The sequence below is a fragment of the Melospiza melodia genome, unplaced genomic scaffold (genome assembly GCF_035770615.1).
Source record: "Melospiza melodia melodia isolate bMelMel2 unplaced genomic scaffold, bMelMel2.pri scaffold_35, whole genome shotgun sequence".
NCBI lineage: Eukaryota > Metazoa > Chordata > Aves > Passeriformes > Passerellidae > Melospiza > Melospiza melodia.
In genome coordinates, this window is record NW_026948670.1 from 7,649,296 (window position 1) to 7,670,453 (window position 21,158).

At 48.0% G+C, this 21,158-nt stretch overlaps 1 protein-coding gene across 1 annotated transcript; it reads left to right on the forward strand.

The window, feature by feature from the left end:
* Positions 1-9,749: 9,749 nt before the first annotated feature.
* On the forward strand, positions 9,750-11,047 carry LOC134434383 (olfactory receptor 14I1-like; the record flags this gene model as incomplete). The annotated part of the gene is made up of 2 exons (XM_063183048.1): positions 9,750-10,346; positions 10,745-11,047. Coding segments are annotated over exons 1-2 (900 nt in total), but the record flags the coding sequence as incomplete, so codon positions are not given.
* Positions 11,048-21,158: the final 10,111 nt, after the last annotated feature.

The following is a 21,158-nucleotide window of genomic DNA, read 5'->3' on the forward strand; positions in this document are numbered from 1 at the left end:
GCCTGAACCAAACACTGCACTGATGGATCCAGCACTGCTTTCCAACAAAAACAGGGGAATGCAAACTGTGTGCAGCTCATGGTATTTTAGAGTGTCTAAAACTCACTAAGTCATTGATCTTAAAGGTGAGATTCATTTGGAATTAATGGCATAGAGAAGTAGTGCAAGATGGAAAAGGGGAGCATAGAAATAAAGAGAGGAAAACATTTCAGATGGTTTCTTTCCATTTTCCTTTCACTTCTGGAAAGCTGTTTCAGTTTTCCAGGAATCTTCTCCACAGTCCTCTCTTCTCTTCTCAAGAACCTTTCCTGGAGAACAAGGTCAAGCTCCTGTCATAAGATGTGCCACCAACTGCAGCTTTTCTTGGCTTTCCACACCCTGAGTGCAACAGGACTCCTGCAGCAAAGCAGGACAAATGTTTGGAGAACTTGACAACTTGTCCTTTCATTTTCCTGGTGGACTGGGGAATTGTGTCATTGGTGAGGTTTTCATTGTGGCTGTTCCAACCTTGGAAAACAGGAGGTGGTACCAGGACTTGTTGGGGAATGCAACCCTGACTGAATTCAGGGAAAGAATCTCTAGAAGTTGCAGCCAGAAATGGAGAGTTGTGTGATAATCATTCACACATCTCCATAGACACCTGGAAAGTAATCTGGAACATGAAAATTGGTTGTCAGAGGCAGTTTGTTTCTGTTTTCATTTTAAATGCTTGTACATCTCTTGTGCTGGTCTAAATTAAGAGCACAATCAGTTCATGATAAGCAGCAGACGCAGAGCAGAAGACGCTTCAGATAAGACGCTGCACCTCGCAGAGTAGAAGACTGAAAGAATCTGAAAACGAGAAATGCAAGGAATGACTTGGTGAACCTCGCCTCTGAGAAGGGTATTTTTTCCTAAGAATTTCCAATCCATTTCCTCTGCTTTTCTCCTTCTTAATAAGGCCATTTTCATCCCAGACTCACCATGAAATGAGAAGCTGGAGCTTGTGGAAGTGCCTGAAAGATGTCCTGTTCCTCTGCAGTGACAGTCTGGGTGAAACAGTTTTGAAATAATGGTGTGATAAATGAGTAATGGCATGGTTGAGTCTCACAATTAAAAGGCAGATGTTATGGATATGTTAAGACAAGTTTTATAGATTTTTATTTATATTTCATCCCTCTTGTTATCACAGGGTTACCTGGTAGTTGGGGTATTTGGGAGGGTTGGCTTGTTACTATGGCAACACCTGACCTCCAATCAAGATGTAAGGAAGTGACCTCCACCACTGGACAGCAAAGAAAGAGTTGATAACCAAGATTTTGAGAGGGGCTAAAGGGTTAAAAGGGAAAATATCCATTGTGTGGGCAAGCACATAGTGGGAAAAAATCCTTTGCTCCACGTGCCATAATATTTTATCTATTCAGTCCTCTGTTGTATTTTTTGACAAGATTTTAATAATGCTTTTAAATTTTTGAAAGTGAGCATCATTTCTCACAAATGGGGACTTTTCTTGGAAATAAATACACCTGGTGTCCTTAGGAATTTTAAAAAGGGGCACCCCTTGCCACAGATTGGGCGGAGTCTATTGGACTCTCCCAGTTCCACCAATGGCTGCAGGCTGGAAGCCCAAAGACAGCAGGAGACTGGATAATGAAAAGAGTGGAAGGGGGTTGGAGCCTTTTTCCAATAGGGGGTGAGCACATCCACATAACTATTTCTGGCCAGATTGTGACTGTAATTCCAGTATATGAAAGTAAGCTTCACCTTAGTTATATGCTAGATCCATCCTGCTCCCTTGAAGCATCAGGATATTGGATGGTAGAAAGGAAAAAAGAACAGCGGAACATGTGGAGGGGGAGGAAAGCGAGGATCCCATACACAAGGACCCCATGGCTGGTGGGACATGTAGGATTGAAGGGTTTGTGGGGACTTGGGAGCATGGTTCACCCATCAGGGAAACTGTGTTTGTGCCGGGATGGGGACCCAGGGTGGGATTCCCATCCAGCACACACCAAGGGAGCTGGTGAGCTCCACATGGCATGGTGGCTCGTGCAGTGCTAGAGCGGGGGCAGCCTCTGGGGTGCAGCCAGAGCTGTAATTTCCAGGGCCAGCCGGAGCCGGGCTGGAAGCGGGGTGACCGCCAAGGGGTTTGCTGCAGCGAGTCACCCAGGAGCCGGTGCAGCATTTCGTGTGCTGCCGAGCCAAGGGGGTCGGAGCAGTAGGGCCGTCAAGCCAAGTCACGTGAGGGTGGAGCTGCCAAACTGAGGGGATCAGCCTGGGCCAGCTACTGAGCCGAACCAAATTGGGGCAGGTGGAGCTGCTGAGGCTGAGCCGAGTAAGGCCAGGGGCAGGAACTCCTGAACTAGGGCAGGCAGAGCCTCTGAGTTTAATTGGGGTGGGGGAGCCACTGAAGCCAAACCAAGTTGGGTCAGATGTGGGATGGAAGCCTCTGACTGGAATCAGGGTGGGCGAAGCCACCAAAGCTGAGCCAGGTTGGGCCAGGGGTGGGACTGCAGCTGCTGAGGTGAATTGGGCTAGGGGCAGGCCAGAGCCGAACTGAGCCAGGCAGGACACGGAGCAGAGTGCAACCGTGGGACCAGATCATTGAACCGAGGAGGAGAGGAAGGGGAGGGACCAATCAGGTGATATGGAAGCCCCTGGATCGTAAGATTTTTTTTATTTTTACTTGTCAAAAGAGAAGTACAGTTTTTTTGTTTTTTCTCTCTCTTCCCTTTCCTTCTCTTTCTACAATTCCTTGTTTCTTTTTTTCCCACTCCCCCTTTCCTTTTCCCTTTTGAGACAGGCAGGCTCTGTCTGGAGGGCCTGTGGTTAGAAAGGTGGGCTCTGTCAGAGGAGGGCCTTTGATGGACCGGTCAGGATGGGACTATGGGCAAATAGGGAGGAATAGAAATTGAAGAGGTACCAATAGGTATACATCCAGATGGCCCACTGGGAAGGAAACTAGCCCAGTGGAAATATGACACAAATATCACAGATAAGGATGAGCTCAAAGTGATTCAGAATTGCATGGTAGAATGGACCAGAAGGGAAATTAGGTGCAATCATGTATACTGGCTGAGATATGGGTCAGATGAAGAATGGATGTGTCAGGAATAAAACATCCATGTAAGAGCTAAGAAACCATTCAATGAGGAAGAGAGTGACTATGCTGTGGGAGGGAGAGTTCACCCTCAAAGGTGAGCATGTTTAAGGTATCAGAAAATAAAGAATGGGACCCACTAGAACACTTACCCCCTCCACCTCCAATAGCCCCAGATGCACTTCCCCTACCCCCGATGGGCCTTGTCAAAACACCAGAAACAGGGTGGCACAATGAGACGAAAGCAGATCAGGGGATGGAAACCAAGCAGCGGGATTATATCCCCCGTGGGAAGCACCCCTGTGTGGGGTGCTGGAAGGAATTAGATTTATAACCGTGCCTCTCAGTTCCTCTGACATGAGAATGTTCAAGAAATTATTGAAAGGATTACTAGAGGACCTCACTGGATTAGTGGAACAGTTAGACCAGTTTCTGGGGCCCAGTATTTATACATGGGAAGAGATACAATCAATAATGACCGTGCTATTCACACCAGAAGAAAGACAGATGATCTGAGTAGCTGAGATATGGATATGGGAAAGGGAGCGTGTGCAAGGACCTCCTGGGGATCTGAAAATGCCCATAGTGCATCCCACCAGGGACCACAACAGCACTGGGGGGAGGCAAGACATGGAGGAATACAGAACGTTTATTGTAAAAGGTATCAAAGAGGCAGCTCCACATACTCAAAATGCCAGTAAGGTTTTTCATGAGCAGCAAAAGAGGGAAGAAACCCCAAGAGAGTGGTTACAAATGTTGAGGAAAAATATAAGGCAGTATTCAGGAGTTGACCCTGACACCGTGGCTGGACAGATCTTACTAAAGATAAATTTTGTCACTCACACCTGGCCAGATATACGGACAAAGTTAGAAAAGTTAGATGGTTGGCAATTAAAGAGGTTAAGAAAATTTTTTAAAGGAAGCACAGATGGTGTATTAAAAGGGATGAAGAGAAGGCCAAGGCAAAAGCCAATGTAATGGCAACTCCATTAGGAAAGGAAACCAGCACTTGAAGAACAACCCGGATAAGGGAGGGATATTCTGGGTACGGGAAGAACCAGCACTTGAAGAACAACCTGGATAAGGGAGGGAGATTCTGGGTACGGGAATATAGGTGGAGGGGAGATGCAGCTCCTTGGGACTGGGCACAAAAAGGAGAGTTTGGGAAACGGGAACTTAGGACCAGTTTGCTTTTACTGTAAAGAGAGTGAGAATATTAGAAGGAATTGCCTCCAGAAGGAAAAGGACCTGAGGGTCTATGAGACTGAGCAAAAAGAAGAAGATTAGGGCTGTCAAGGGCTCTACCTCCTGGGGATAGAATACCATCAGGCGCCCTTGATAACTTTAAAAATAGATTCCCAGGAGGAAGAAATTGAATTCTTAGACACAGGGGCTGAAAAAGCTTATGTTTGTAGAATCCCAAAGGGGTGCAAAAAGGATCAAGATACTGTGCAAGTAGTAGGTACTAAAGGGGAAGAGGGTTCAAAGCCTCAGTTATAAAGCAAATAAAGTTTGAAGGAACAAATAAAATAGGAATCGGGGATGTTCTATTAGTTCCAGATGCCGGGTGAAATTTATTATTATGGGATTTACAGGTGCAGTTTGACATTGGAGTACTCCTAGAGAAAGGGAAAGCTTCTCCAATTAAGAGAAGAAGATGAGGACAAAATTCATGAGGTGGTGTGGGCAAAACCAAAAAAACCAAGGTAAATTGAACATGAAACCTATAGGTAATAAAAATAGTTAATGAGAGCTATCCAATTTGTGTATGACAATATCCATTCTCCCTGGAAGGGAAACGAGGACTGCAGCCACTGATCCAGGACCTACTTGAGGACAAGACCTTAGAATCATGTATGTTCACCCATAAAAGACCCATATTACCACTAAAGAAGTCAGATGGGACTTACAGGCTTGTCCAAGATTTGAGAGAAGTGAACAAAACAACAGTGAATTGGTACCCAGGAGTGCCTAACCCCTCTACACTACTGACTAATATCCCCCCAGCACACCAGTGGTTTAGTGTTATAGACCTAAAAGATGCTTTTTGGGCAGGTCTACTGGCAGAGAAAAGCAGGGATATACTTGCTTTTGAATGGGAGGACCCTGATTCTGGAAGTAAGAAACAGTTTTGGTGGACTAGGTTACCCCAAGAGTTTTCCAAATCGCCAAACCTCTTCGGTCAAGCCCTAGGAGAAGTAACACAATTCTTCTCCATCAAACCTGAGATAAAGCTCATCCAATATGTAAATTATTTGCTTTTCTCAGGACAGGAAGAAAAAGAAGTTTGGGAATCCATCATAGTGTTGTTAAATCTTCTGAGAGACCAAGAACTTCAGTATCTGGTATCTGATTTGTAGAGTGGGAAGTAAAATTCCTAGGACATGTGATTTGTCAAGGGAGCTGGTGGTTGAACCCTGAGAGAATTACCGGGAGAGTCTCACTCCCATGGCCAAAAACTAAGAGGGAAGTTAGAAGGTTTTTAGGCCTGTTGGGATATTGTAGGCTATGGATTGAAGGATACACACAGGCTATCCAGTTCTTGTATGAAAAGTTAGTTGAAGAAGTGATTAGGTGGGAAAAGATGATGAACAAAAGTTTGAAGCTTTAAAGCAAAAATTAGTCAGTGCACCAGCACTGAGGCTTCCTGCCTTAGACAAACCCTTCTATCTGTTTGTGGATATAAAACAAGGGGTAGCACATGGAGTGTTAGCCCAGGACTGGGGAGGATCCAGGAAACCAGTGGTCTATTTATCAAAATTACTAGAGCCTGTCAGCCGGGGGTGGCCATCCTGCATTCAGGCTGTGGCAGTAACTGCTCTACTCACAGCAGAAAGCAAAACATTTGGGGGAAAATTGAAGATATATATCCCAAACTCAGTAACGAGTAGCCTGAGCCAAAAGGCTGAGAAATTACTCACTGATTCCTGAGTGCCAAAATATGAAACCATCTTAATAGATAATGATTTAGAGCTGATCGTGAGTAACCAACTCAACCCTTCCCAGTTTTTGTATGGAGAACCAAGTGAGGAACTAACACATAATTCCCTAGAGGTTATAAACTATCAAACTAAAGTAAGAGAGGACCTAACAGATCAACCACTCCATGGTGGAAAACGATTGTACATCGATCGATCTTCACGGGTAATAAAGAGGCACAGGGTATTGGGGTACGCTATAGTGCATGAAGGGTTAGTGGCCATAAAAAAGGGGAAGGTACCTTTCAGCTGGTCAGTCCAAGGTGTGAGTTGTATGCCCTAAAAGGAGCTCTGAAAATATTAGCAAAGAAAAGGAGAAAAAATATATACAGACTGAAAATGCACTTTTGGAGTGGTGCACACCCTTGGAAAAATTGGGAAGAGAGTGGGCAATTAAATTCAAAGGGAAAGGGACTGATTCACAAAAAATTTCTTTTAGAAGAGTTAGAAACCTTACAATTACCAGAGGAAGTGGTAGTGGTATTTGTTGAAGGACATCAAAAAGGGGTGACTCAGGAGGACCGAGGGAACAATTTAGCTGATTTAGAAGCTAAAAATACAACTGAATCAGAGTCAGAAAAACTAATAGTATTAACCCCCATGAGACAAATGCCAAAAGTCCCCGAATTCAGTGGGACAGAAGAGGAAGATCTCCTTAAAATAGGAGCCAAGAATGATAGTGAAGGGAAGTGGAAATTAGCAGATGGGAGGCAAATGTTGAATAAACCCCTTGCCAAGAAAATGCTAGAAGGCATACATGGAACAACAAATTGGGGTACACAAGTGCTAAGTGATTAATTTCTAAGGGATTGGGGCTGCATAGGAATTTTCAGAATAGCTAACCAAGTAACTGAATGATGTGTTATATGTCAACAAGTAAATAAGAAAACAATGAGGAAAACACCCAGAGGAGGGTGAGAACTAGCCTTATGGCCCTTCCAAAACATCCAGGTAGACTTTACTGAGCTTCCCCAAATAAAACGGTGGAAGTTTTTCCTAGTGATAGTAGATCATGTGACTCATTGGGTGGAGGTGGTACAGTGAAAGCCAACGCCAATGTTGTGAGTAAAACACTTCTAGAATTAGAATATTCCCTGATATGGGATGGCAAACAGGATTGATTCAGACCAGGGAACTCATTTCACATCGAAGATATGAAAATCAAGACCATTCTGTAGTATTTTGATAAGGACTTAATCAACCACTTAAATTTTTGAAAGCCAAAACAGTTTCTCACATAGGGTTGGGGAATGTTGGGCAAGGTTGTCCACAACTCAAAGTTACAACTTCTCTGACTTGGTCAGACCTCCTTAGGAGCAGCCCTTCATCAATATCAAGCACAGATTGCTGCTAGCATCTCTACTCTAAAGAGAAGAGTAATAAAATATAGTCTTTAAAAAAGGATTATATATTTCTTGGAAAGTCATTGAAATATTTCTCCATAACTGTAAAAGGAAAACTTCCTGCTGAACTGCACTGGAGCGAGGGAAATCAAGGCACAGCCATGGTTTGTCTTGCTTGATCTTAATGAGCCATGTGGTGCATTTGGAGCTGAGCCCTGGAACCTCAGGGCCTGAGAGGAAATTGCACAAACCTTTCCAGGAGTCAAAGTCAGAGGAAACACCCAAAGTGTCTCAAAGCATGATTAGGTCAAACTGAGGTCCATCCCCATCACAAGCTCCTCATGGATCCCTTGGAGGAGAGCACTGGAGGCCAGAATTCCACAAAAAATCTCTCAGAAATTCAGTGTTGAAAGGAAAATCCAAAGTACCTTAAAAATTTTGAATATCTCAAAGCATTAATGAGCCCCACTGAGTGTCAGTACAGAGTTCTCAAGGGACTTGTTAAAGCAGATAATTGGGGCCATGATTGCACAAACCTCTCACAGTCTGTAGCAAAAGGGAAACACCAAGTACCTTAAAATAACTAAAGTACCTTGAAGCATTAATGGGCCCCTCTGAGTGTTGTTACTGACAAAGCCTCTCCAGGGACTAATTAAAGCAGTTAATTGGAGGCCATGATTGCACAAACCTCTCAGAGACTCCAAGGCAAAAGTCAAGCCCAAAGTCCTTTGAAAAACCTGCAGTCCCTGCAGGAAGCATGAAGGAGCCCCGAGGGCCATTCCTGAGCAAGGCTCCCCAGGGACTCCTTCCAGCAGATCCTTGAGGCCACTGGGATGTGGGCTGGGGGGGGATGCTGAGGGCAGGACAAGGGGCTGACAGTGCCCAGTCTGGCTGGGGCTGTGCCAGGAGGCCCCAGGGCCTCAGGGCAAGGTGTCTCCTCACAGCCCTTGGTGGCACAGACCCTGCTGCGGTGCACCAGGGCACCAAGACTTGGCTTCTCTTTGTCCCCACCTGTCATCACTGCCTGCAGTTCTCTGCTCTGCCTGGGGCCTGGGGACACTTTCTCAGTCGTGTCTTCCAGTGAGACCCATTAGAAGTCCAAGAAACTTTGGAGTTGGATTCTGACTTGGAGTTCTGGAGAGGTTTCTTCAGCTGCCTCTCAGGGACTGATGTTCAGGGCCTGAGCACAAAGCCCCAGAGGCTCATTAAAGTCTTTGTGCTGTGTCTGTGCTGATGAGCTGGGCTGGGCTCCTGGCACAGAGGCTGCTCCTGCAACCAAGAAGAGGTTCAAAAGCACATTTCTCTTGATGAGCAGCTCTTCTGCCAGCCCAGCAGGGCTGGGGCACAGCGTGCAGCCACCCCGGGCACAGCACAGAGGCACAGAGAGCTTCAATCGATCAGGGCTGGGAAGGTGCTGAGAAGTGCCTGGGGCAGAATCACTGCCAGCCCTTGGCACAGGAACCTCTGGCTGCAGGACAATGCAGCTGCAGCTCCTCAAGCTATCTCCTAAAGCTGGAACATTCCAATGCCTACAGACCCTGTGAGTACATTCTCTGATTGTCTCTTGTGCAGAGCAGCCAGGGGTGCCCAGGGCTGTCGTGCAGAGCAAGGTCCTGCATCCCAGGGCGCTGTGCTGGGGCAGGGACTCTGCTGCCTGCCAGGGACAGCACTCAGCCAGCCCTGGCAGCTGCTCCCACCACTGGGGGACAGGATCTGGGTGAGAGGAGACAGCTGGTAAGGCTTGGAAGTGTTCTCCTTGTGTGGGAAGGATGCTGCATTGTTCAGGATTGCTCCCAGCATGGCATTTACCTGCAGAACATTTCCAAGTACATTATAATGGGAGCACAGCAAGGCAGGGGCTGCGTAGAAGGGATATTCCTGCTTTTTTAGTCGACTGTTCTGGATTGCCTGGATGGGAAATTGCACACATATATTAATCACTCAGTTCAGGTTCAGAAAAAGAAAAATGTTTTTTCTCAGATCATACTAAATCAGGCAGTGACAGAAATCAGCACAGGGGCCCTTAGACGCAGCATCAGTGTAACATTTCAAACCGCCTCAGAGTTGCTCTGACATTGCCATCAGAGCCTGCAGAGCCAGAGCTGCCCCTGAGCAGTGTCTGAGCTGGGAGGGGTCTGCAGGGCAGAGCTGAGCCCCCAGGGCTGGGCTGGGCCCTGGCAGCACTGGCAGGGCCCAGCCCTGGGCACAGGGAAGCAGCTGCTTGCAGGGACAGCTCCAGGCAGTCGGGAGAAAGTGCCCCCAAGCTGTGCTGCGATATTTAAAGTTTTTTCCAAGCCCAACTATTCCATGATTACTTTTTTTACAGATCCCCATGCCAAGGAACTTCAAATGTCCAACAACAGCTCCATCAGGCACTTCCTCCTGCTGGCATTGGCAGACACGCGGCAGCTGCAGCTCCTGCACTTCTGCCTCTTGCTGGGCATCTCCCTGGCTGCCCTCCTGGGCAACGGCCTCATCATCAGTGCCGTAGCCTCCAGCCACCACCTGCACACACCCATGTTCTTCTTCCTGCTCAACCTGGCCCTCACCGACCTGGGCTCCCTCTGCACCACTGTCTCCAAAGCCATGCACAATTCCCTCTGGGACTCCAGGATCATCTCCTATGCAGGGTGTGCTGCACAGTTGTTTCTGATTTTCTTCTTCATCTCTGCAGAGTATTTCCTCCTGACCATCATGTTCTATGACCGCTACGTGTCCATCTGCAAACCCCTGCACTACGGGACCCTCCTGGGCAGCAGAGCTTGTGCCCACATGGCAGCAGCTGCCTGGGGCAGTGCCTTTCTCTATTCACTGCTGCATACCGCCAATACATTTTCCCTGTCTCTGTGCCATGGCAATGCCCTGGGACAGTTCTTCTGTGAGGTCCCACAGACCCTCAAGCTCTCCTGTGCCAAATCATATCTTAGAGAACTTCAGCTTCTTGCTGTTTGTCGCAGACATTTCTCCACAGAAATCCTTTCTTTCGGATTTCTGCGTCTTCTGGAGGCCAGAGGCTTCAGAAGACAAGGTAAACAATTATTATCAGCTGCTGTGGAATGCAACAGGGACACCTTGATTGGCTCATTTCCTATGTTTATAATTAAGGGCCAATCACCAGTGCAAGCTAGGGGACTGAGTCCTTGGCCACAACTTTGTTATAGATTCTATCTATCTATTCTTAGCCTAGCCTAGCTGCTCTGCAAACCTCTCTCTATATTCTATTAGTATAGTAATAATGTATTATATATGACATATAAATAAATCAAGCCTTCTGATTCAAGAAACAAGATTCACCATCTCTCTATCACCACCAGCGCCCACTCAGGCGCGGTAAAAGCTGTTAGTCCTGTTTATTTTCTGGATGTTTTGTGTTCATGATTTTCTCCTATGTGCAGATCTTCAGGGCTGTGCTGAGGATCCCCTCTGAGCAGGGACGGCACAAAGCCTTTTCCACCTGCCTCCCTCACTTGGCCGTCGTCTCTCTGTTCATCACCACTGTCATGTTTTCTCACCTTAAACCCACCTCGATCTCCTCCCCATCCCTGGATTTGGCCCTGTCAGTTCTCTACTCAGTGGTGCCTCCAGCCCTGAACCCCCTCATCTACAGCCTGAGAAACCAGGAGCTCAAGGCTGCAGTGTGGAGACTGATGACTGGATGCTTTCAGAAACATTAAACTGCTGGCCATTATCTGCAAATCACTTGAAATTAAAGTCATCGTTGATACTTCTTCTTGGTTTTATTTTGGAGGTTTTTTCTGTTTTTATTCTACTTTTTTAATCTTGTCCACTAATAAATATAATTGTTTGTGCCATTCCTTAGTTTGTTTCTCTCCACCTTCCCTACGGCCACAGACTTTGTCAATGAGGAGGTGCGCTCATGGTGGCTTTAAAGGAGCTAAAGGATCTCCCAGCAGAGTTTTCTGCAGAGATGCCCTTTTGTTGCCTTCTCTGGAGCTGCAGCAGCAATATCTGTGTGCAGAGCTGCAATATCTGTGTGCAGAGCTGGGGGCAGATCAGTGCTGGCACAGCAGCTGTGCCCAGCAGCAGCAGCACTTGGTGTTGCCAGTGCTGCTGCCGTGGCCCTGCCCTGCTGCCCTGCTGGCCCTGGTGTTGCTGTAGGGCCTGAGTGCTCTCGGGGCTGGGCACAGCCCTGGGGGTGGCAGTGCCGGGGCTGCAGCAGGGACAGGCCATGGGCACTGCTGGGGCAGCACTGATGCCTGAGGCCAAGCCCTGGGGGCTCCAGGCTCCTTGCCCAGGCTCTCTCAAGAACATGCCGAGGCCAATGCTCAGCACAGAAAAGCCCCGTGAACAGCCCCAGGCTGGGGGCAAACAGCATGGCTGGTGCTCTGCAAGGGCTCTGGGGCAGAGGGGAAGGAGCAGCAGAGCAGGGGCTGATCCATCCCCAGTGCGCTGGACAGCCCAGGGCAGCGTCCCAGATTGTCCTCATGGAGCTGCCAAAAACATTCCTCCTCTGCAGCCCTGGCCTCTCCCCCAGCTCACACAGGTGCCCCATCCTTGCAGGCACAGACACGGCAGCACTGGCTCAGCAGCCCCTGTTTGCATTGCACACAGCAGGCAGGAGCACCCCCATGCTCTTGGTGTGGGGACATGAACCTGAGGGAGCACAAATGCCATCAGCCCCTGCGGCCAGCAAGGGCTGGAGGACACCAGGGAAACCACTCAGCTTGGTCCTGGACTCTGCAGTCAGCCAGAAAGTTTGTTCCCATCAGCTGGGAGTTTCCTGTGCCACTGCAGACTCTGTTGCTCAGAGCCGGGGCTGCCTGGCTGCCACCCCAAAATAGCCCTAAGCATTTCCTTTCCTTAACCTTTGCTCTTTAGCCTGCCCTGATACAAATTTCTTCCTCTTGCCCACTCCAGGAGGCCCAGAACTGGACACAGCCCTTGAGGTGCTGCCAAACCAGTGCTGAGCATAGAGGAAGAATCACTGCCTTGCTCCTGCTGGCCACCCCATTCCTGATCCACAGGATTTCCAGGGGTTGGGTGAGGCGAATAGTGAGGTAGGGGTGAGGACAAAGTGGTATTGATTTTCAGCCATGAATGTTCTTGATCTTCATATCTATTCAAACTGCATTAGAATGTGCTGGGGGTCAATATCAATTAGACATTTGTGATACCAAACTATAAACAGGAAAAGAATACTGGACAAAATAGTTCTCACTGCTTTTTTTTTTTTTTTTTTCAATATAGCAGATTCACTTTGAAGATACTTCTGAAATCTGTCCAAATAAATCACATAAGAACTGAAAACTTAAATTATTCCCATGGACTTTTCTTGTTCCTAAAAAAGTGTTTTGAACAAAAAGTTTATGAGCGTTTGTCACTGAATTCCTGAACTGATGAGCTCAAGAAAGGAGAGGCCTCTGGAGTAATAAAATTCATCAGCAAACTCCAAGTGGCTGAGGACCCATCCCCATCAGAGCAGCAATGAACAGAAATGGGCAGAGCTTTGTGGCTGCCCCAGCTCTGGGATGGGCCCTGGGCCTGGAGCAGGAGCAGCTCTTGATGGCCCCAAGGCCAGAGCTCTTGTGCTGTCCTGGGCAGATGGGATGGCAGCAGGGGCTGCAGAGCTCTCAGTACCTCAGCCCGAGGGCAGCAGGGCAGCCAGGGAGCCTCCTTTGGCCTTGGCCCAGCACCTTCCCTCATGGCTGGGGCTGAGTCCTGTGGCAGCTGCAGCTGCTGCTGTGCCCTTGCCAGGGGCTGAGGCCGTGGGGCCAGTGCCCAGAGCAGCCTGGCCAGAGCAGAGCTGTGGGGCAAGAGCTAGCTGGGCTGGGCTGGGGAGAGGCCCTTGGTGCTGCCCAGAGCTAAGGGCAGCTGGTAGAGCTTGCAGGGAGCTGGGCTGGGCTCAGAGAGCCTGGCCCAGAAACCATCAGTGTCCATCTCAGCCTGGCTGAGCGTGCAGGGGCAGGACTCAGGCCAGGCCTTGTGCGGCAGGGCCAGCGCCTGTGCAAGGCATTGCAAACAGGCAAGTGGCCCAGAGAGGAGGCTGCTCTGTGTCCTTGGTGGCATGGACAGAGCAGGGAGGCGGCCCAGGACATTTGTCAGCGCCAGCCTCTGTGCCCAGCCCTTGGCAGCCCTGGCTGCTGAGCCCAGCTTTGGCCTGGGCTGAGTTTGGCTGTGGCCCAGCTCCATCCTCCTGCAGGGCTCAGGACCTGTTCCCAGCCATGGCCAGCCCTGGTCAGCCTCTCTGCTGGCCCAGAGGCTGCAGAGCCAGGGTCAGGGCTGTCTGTGCAGCCCCACAGGTGCCAGGGGCTCTGCAGGAGCTGGCAGAGGCTGCCCCGCAGGGAGGCCATGGGGCACAGAGCCCCAAGGCTGCTGTGGGCACCATGGCACAGGGGCTGTTCCCAGCCGCAATGCTCCTGGCCTGGGCTGGGCCTGAACAGGGGCTGGGCCACCATGGCTGGGCCAGCACAGGGCCACAAAGGGGCCACGCAGCCACTGCCGGGACTGACAGCAAGGCCAGGCACACACAAGACATTGCTGAGCATGGCCTGCACTGGCCAGGCCTGACTGTGCCAAAGGCAGAGCTCAGCTGCCCTTGGGGCTGCAGCAACACTCCAGAGCCCAAAGAGCCTGCATGGCTGTGCTCGAGACCAAGGCTGCAGGAGGGAAATGCAGGGTTGCTGCAGGATGGGGAGGGCATTGATTCCAGCACACACCTCAGCTCTCTGATGATCCCAGCACCATGCTGGGCCCTGTTTCAGAGTGGAGCAGAGCAGATGTTGATGGGACAGGAGCCCTGTGGCCCTGTCAGGGACCTGCAGCTTGCAAGGTGCTCTGCTCTCCCTCACGTGTTTTCGGAGACATCCAATCCCAGCTGAGCCCCTCAAGGCACAAGTGGCACTGCCTGTTCATGGGCACACAACTGATGTCTGCCTGGAAAGGGGCACAGGTGTTAATATCTGTTAGTTTCATAATATACAAGCAAATCTTTATTATCTGTGTCATTTGAGTACTCTTAAGGAATGGCAATGTTTTCCCAACAGAAACGGGGATTTCCTGGAAGCGTACTGATGGCAGGAGAAGAAATACTGATCTTCCCATCTACTTGTGTCACCAATAATCAGTCTAATATTTAATCTCTCTCTTTTCCATCAAGTGCTTCCATCTCTCCTGGTTAAAAGGCCATGTCTAAGGACATCTCTTCACTAGACCAGCTGGATATTTGTTCTTTCCATTGGTCCCAGATTTTTTCCACCAGATGCCCTCTGGTCATTCAAGTGTGTCTCAACTGACTGATTTCATGCTTTGAGCTTCAGGGAGCTGCCCAATCTTTCTTAAGTTTAAATAAATATCACATAAGGCGACGTCTTAATTGTCTTTATATCTATCACAGAATTACCTTTTCTTATATCTATGTCTAAAACTGTTCCTGCATAGGAATCCTTTAGGGATGGTGGACATGTCAGATGCTGCTGGGACATTGCAGAGAGCTGAGGAAAGAGCTGTGATGGTTATTCAACTGTTGAAATGTCCAACTTTTGTTTGTTGGCAAGAAACCTTTCTGTGCCTCTGAGTGTCACCAGTCCGTGACCCGAAAGGACACAAACCTGATCAGTTCTGGTTCCCAGTGCAGTGGCTGCACTTGGACCTTGGCTTTGCACAGGAGAGCTCTTCATCCTCTTTCTCTCTTTTCCTCCCTTTGGCCATGGAGGGAGCTCCTGATTTCAGCCTGGGACTCGTGTGCAAAGAGCAAATCTGGGCAGAATTGGGGCAGGGAGGGTTTGGAGGGACCTTGGAATCTGTGCTGGGCATAAAAGGTGTTTTCCATTGCTCTGAGACTGTCTGCTGTAGAAAGTGGATTTCGTATCCAGCAGAGGAATGACTTTTGCATTTGATAGAGCTGTGCCATCCCCTGGCTTTGTTGGCTGACAATAAATGAACATCCCTCTTTGTCCCGGACAGCTCCTTCTGCAAGGAAACCAGGTGGGAGTTGGAGCCAAGGAGCTGAAAGCTGCAGGTGCAACCTGGGCTGGAGGGAGCTCAGATTTGCACAAGGCTGCTCTGAGTGCCAGGGCTTGGATGGGAGAAATGGTGGGATGGGGATAGGGGCAGAGTCTGATTGATTGTCAGCCATGAAGCGTCTTGAATTTCATATCCATTCAAACTGCATGAGGAGGTACTTGGATTCAATGTCAATACAAGATTGCATCTATCAATTTATTAACAGGGGGAAAAAACCTAAGCAGGACCTAAGGAACTTTTCTCACTGTCTTTTTAAATAGAATCTATTCAACTTGAATACACTACTGGAATTCTGCTAATTAGCCACATATGATTTAAAAACTGAAATCAAATTATTCCCAGGGGCTTGGCTTGTAAGGTGTTCCTAATGTTAATGAGCCCTGGGACACTGAATTCCTGCACTGAAGAGCTGAAGGCTGAACAAGCCTCTGGAGCAGGAAAATTCAGCAGCAGCCTCCAAGTTGCTGAGGATGTCAGCAGCCCCCACTGAGGCCATCCCTGCCCAGAGACCGTGGGGGAATGGGCAGACAAGGAGAGCGTCCCTGGGGCTGGGGCAGCACAACTCAGAGGCAGCAGCGGCTCCAGCTGGGAAATGGAGTGGGGAATGTGGCTGGGAAAGCCCTGCCTGGGCTGTGCCAAGCAGGACACACAAGCCCTGACTCCCATTCCCCAAACAATTCTCTCAAACAAGAAGACATTTAAAAGGAATTGCAGTTGTTTCTGTACCCTGAGTTGAACTCCCTGGGGAAATACATACACAAGATTCTGAGGAGCTCACAAGAACAAAACAGCCTTTACTGGCTGCTTTAGAAGATCAGAGAAACTCTGGCAAAATGTTTATTATGACATTGTAGTGAGGTTTGTTTGTTAATTTAAGATTTTTCTAATCTTGAGATTTCTTAATTAATGTATTGATGAGTGTGGTGTGTTTTCGTGTTAGTTAATTATTTATGTATTTATTTCATTGTGAGATAGGATTACGGAAATGGTAAAGTTGGCCTAACATTTTAAAAGGGTATAAAGAAATGTTTATTAAAAGTAAATTTAAAAACAAAAAAGTAGTAGAAATTAAAATAAACCATTTTTGAACACTTTGTTTTCTTTATAACTTTTTCTTTTTACTGACAATGTAAAGAAAGTAAACTTAAAATTTCTAGTTTGTTTACTATTTCTAGAATAGTCTTTTTTAATTTAATTTAGGGAGAGAAGTTTTTGTTTTTAAGCTTATTAAGATTTTTTACAAGAGGAAAATATAGGTTTTTTGTGATTCTTAATTCTGTCATGGATAACAGTTGTCTCGGGAACTCTGTTATTGTGAAGTTGGTTTTGTTACTACAAACTTTTTTACAGCTTGTTTATGGGCCATGTCAACTTATGGGGTATTGTGTTAAAGATGAGTTCTTTAAGGGTAAAAGGTTTTATTTTTTAATTTTATAAATTTTTTATCTCTGGGAAGAGCTCTTCTTTTGGGGATACTGTTTTTTTTTTTCCCTGACTAAACTTTTTTTAAAATTCTTGTTATTTTAACATTTGTTTAATTTTAAATTGCAGGTTTTTGTTTGATATTAATTTTAAATTATTTTAGTAGTTTTTTGTGCTATAAAGAAAAAGAGCTTTTTCTTTATAGTTTATAAAAAGATTTTAGTTTTAAGATTAAGGTATTTTTTCTTCTTTTTTTATTTGGGATTTATTTTCTTCTTTCTTCCCTAGTGATTTTGAGGGTTTTTTATTGCTTTTTATATGCTTGTATTTTGGTTTTCTTTCTTTTACTTGAGGGAGGATTGAAGTATTGAAAGGATTAACACCTGACCTTCCAGTAACTTGTGGTGGAAGTTGTAGTTGGGTTGTCTTAAGATTGGTTTTATGGTTGGTTTTTGGGGTTTTTTGTGTTTAATTTTTTAGTTGTAGGGTTATTTTTATGGGTTGTAGGGGTTTTTGGTTTTAGTTATATTGGGTGGAAGGGACTTGATGGTAAGATTTTAATAGCTGTGGCTGGCTTAGTTCTGGTTGGGGTTTTGTAGCCTCTTTTGTTTTCCTGTTTGGTAGTTGTTGGGGTTTGGTTTGGTTTGAATGGGGCTGACTGTGAGGGGGGTGGCCTGAGGAGGGGGGAAAGGGCTAAGCCCACTGCAGGGTTGCTTGGTTTGGTTTGGTTTGGTTTGGTTTGGTTTGGTTGAGATGGGGGCCAGGGCCAGGGCCTGCTGCTTCTTTGTTGACTGGAAAAGAAAGAGGAAGTTCCTGGGTTTTTTCGTCTTTAACATATGTGTTTCACAGAGGTGTGTTCAATATCTTAGTGGTTTAACAGATTGTCAGTCACACAAAAAGTTTTGTATTACTTTTTAAAATTCTTCTCATGTAAAACTACAACATACCTACAATCCACAAAAAACACTTCTCAAAATATTGACTTGGCCCCTTCAGCTTCACAAACTCTAAGCCTGTTCAATATAATGTTAATCAAAATTTGTCAGAGCACAGAAATGAAGAAGACACAGAAAGAGAGAAAGAAAAAAAAGATCCAGAGAAGCACAAACACAGTTGCCAACTGCTGGATTCTAGTGTTGTTCAGATGGAAATTCCAAGAGGATGCAGGGTCAAGATGTGTGCTTGCCTTGTGGTCAGCTTTCAATACCGCTTGGTCTTCCTGGGCCCTTCCCCCAGGTGGGACTTGGGCTCATTTGGTCCCTCAGGAGCTGGACTGGGGGCTGCAGAGGTGGCTGTGGAGCATTGCCTGTGCTGTGCCAGGGACTGGCAGACACTGCTGGGCTGGGATAGAGGCTCTGGGGGGATTGGGGTTCCAGGGCAGGGCAAGGCTGGACCTGCCCCTTCCTCCCCCACACAAAATGTTTTGAGCCAACAATCTCCTCCAGTCTGTCACAGTAAGGCAATATTGGAGGTGAAATCCCACTTCGGGCCATGGGCACCATGGATGAGAAGGACAGTTCTTTTCCATAGGAAGAAAAGCACAGACCACAGTGTTTGGAAGACAGGTGAGAGCCTCACTAGACCAAGGCCAGTCAGACTTGTCAGTAATAGCAGATTTTGTCTGGGAGCAGTCTTTGGATATAGGGAATTTTGGAGGTGGAACCCCAATCTCAGCCATGGGCACCTAGAGAATCAGGAGAGTTTTATCCCATAGGAAGAAGAGCACAGAGCCTTCCCCAGTGTTTTGGGGACAGATGGAAAGTGACCCTCATGCAACCACTGCCAGCCAGACTTGTCCTGGCAATATTCCTATGTGAACAATCTCTGGATATAAGGAAATTTGGAGGTGAAATCACAATTCTGTCCATGGATGCCTGGTGGAGGAGGAGAGATCTTTTTCATAGGAAGGAAAGCCCAGAGCTTCATCGTTTGAATAGCAGATGAGAATAGACCCTCAGCATGCCAAGGTCAGATTTCAGGCAGCCCCTGGGAGGCCAAACTAGCCAGACCTGTTCCATGTTCCCTTGGTTCCATGAGGCCTTGCTGTGTCACAATGGACTCTGTGATTCCACAGGACCCAGAGTGTCGCGTGACTCCTCTGTTCCACGAGGCCTGCTATGTCACAATGGACCTTTAGACTCTGGGGGTTTGCAGTGTCACAATGGTCTCCTTTGGCTCCCAAAGTCACAATGATCCACTGATGTCACAATGGACCTTTGGTTCCATGCAGCCCTGCAGTGTCACAAAGGCCTCTTGGTTTCACGAGGTCCCACAGTATCACGGTGGTCCTCTTGGTTCTGTGGGGACCTCCAGGGTCATTTTGGCCTCACTGGTTCCATGGAACCTCACAGTGTCACAATGCTTTGCTTATTCCATGGGGCCTCACATTGTAACAATGGTCCCTTGTTTTCACAGAGTCCCACAGCGTCACAATGGTCCTTTGGTCTCACAGAGTTCCACAGTGTCACAATGGTCCCTTGGTCTCACAGAGCCCCATAGTGTCACCATGGTCCCATGGTGTCACAGGGCCTCACAGTGTCACAATGGTCCCTTGGTTCCATGGGCCCTGTGCTGCTACATTCCCCCCTGCCCTTCTCAGGCTGCCCTGCCAGCTGAGAAATGCTCCTTGGGCCTTGGCCTTGGCCAACAGCCCCTGGGCTCAGCTCCTCTGCAGCTCATCACAAACACTGTCTTCTCCAGGCACTGCTGCTGCCCAACCAGCTCCTGGTTTCTGTAGGAGCAGCCCTGGGAACTGTTTTTGTTCCCTCAGTGGCACAACATCCCTGTTCTCACACTGCCAAAGAAAGCTGTTGGTGCCAAGTGCGGCCAGGATGAACCATTGCTGGGACTGAAGCCCCTCTCTTGGGGCCCTGCAAACAGCGCTCCAAAAGGAGCCCTTGGAGCTCTCCTGGGCCACTCCCTCTGAGTGGGGCCTCTCCCAGCCGGGAACTCTCCCGTTTGCTGCACTCGCGGATCCCGAACAATGACGGAGCCTGGGCCGATCCCCCCACTCCTCCAGGCTCAACCTTTTGTCTGCTGGGGAGATGATAAAGGATCCACAGGGAGCATTTCCTGCCCTCAGGGGAATTTCTCCCAGGTGCCTTGCACTGATTCTTAGTGTCTGTGTGCACACAGGAGTGCCTGTGCTGGGGAAATGCTGCTCTGTGAGGGGCTTGAGTGGTGTGGATGGCTGAGTCAGTCACGCCTGTAAGGAAGGTTGAATCACAAGCCATAAGTTAAATGCTGCTAAGAGTTGTTTTGCTAAGTTGTTAAGTTTAATATAAGTTTATAAGCTAAGTTGAATATGGTTAAGTATTATTGTATTGTTAAATCATTCAGTCATAGGTTATAAGGTTAAATACTGTCAAGTGCTGTTCTTTTGCTAAATTCTGAAGTCTAAGGTACCAGTCAAGGCCTGTAAAGTTTGAAATCTGGCTAGCTTTTAGGCTGTATTCTTTTTATCCTTGACCTCATTGCTCTTTTGTCACACACATGCACGCACACACACACACAGAGGGAGAGTTCTTGGTTCATTTCTGGTTTGATTGCCTGGATTCTGTTTGGTTTTGTTGTTGCTTTGTTTCCTTGGTGTGCCTGAACTGTCCAGTCAGGAGCAGAGTGACTCTTGCCAAGGAACTTTGTGCTGCTGTCCCTTAATATTAAATCTGGTTTTTGCTGATCCCTTGCCAGGGATTTTTCAGCACTCTCAGCCCCTCATTTGTAACAGGGTGAAGGAGCCCTGGCCCAGGCTCTGGCCCTGGGGGACACGGGGATGCTGCCGGGGGGTCCCTGTCCCCCTGTCTCACCCCCAGGGCCCCGGCTCCCCGTCCCCATGTCAGGCTCTGGGGTCGATCTCATGGAACATCCTCTGGGGGAGGCTGCGGGGCCGGGGGCAGGGGGGACCCAGGGGGACAGGGGACCCCGGTGTGCACGAGCAGGGTTGGACCGCTCTGGGGGTGAGCTCTGAGGGGGGCTGGGGCAGAGTGACCTCCCCAGTGACCTCACACAGCCCCTGTGATGTCACACCATCCCTGTGATGTCACACATTCACCTGTGACATCACACAGGTTTTTTGCGATGTCACACAGCCACCTGTGATGTCCCAGCCCACTCTAGCATGTCACACAGCACCCTTGTGATGTCACAGAGCCAACTCTGGGATGTTAGCCTGGAATGTCAGGCAGTTGCACTGTGATTTCACAAAAGACTCTGTGGTGTCAGAATGTCACAATGTCAGAATCTCTTCTGTGATGTCACAACCTGCTCTATGATGTTACACAGCGAGCCAGTGAGGTCACAACCCATTCTCTCATTTCACAGGGCCACCCTCTATGATGGCATGATCTCCTCTAT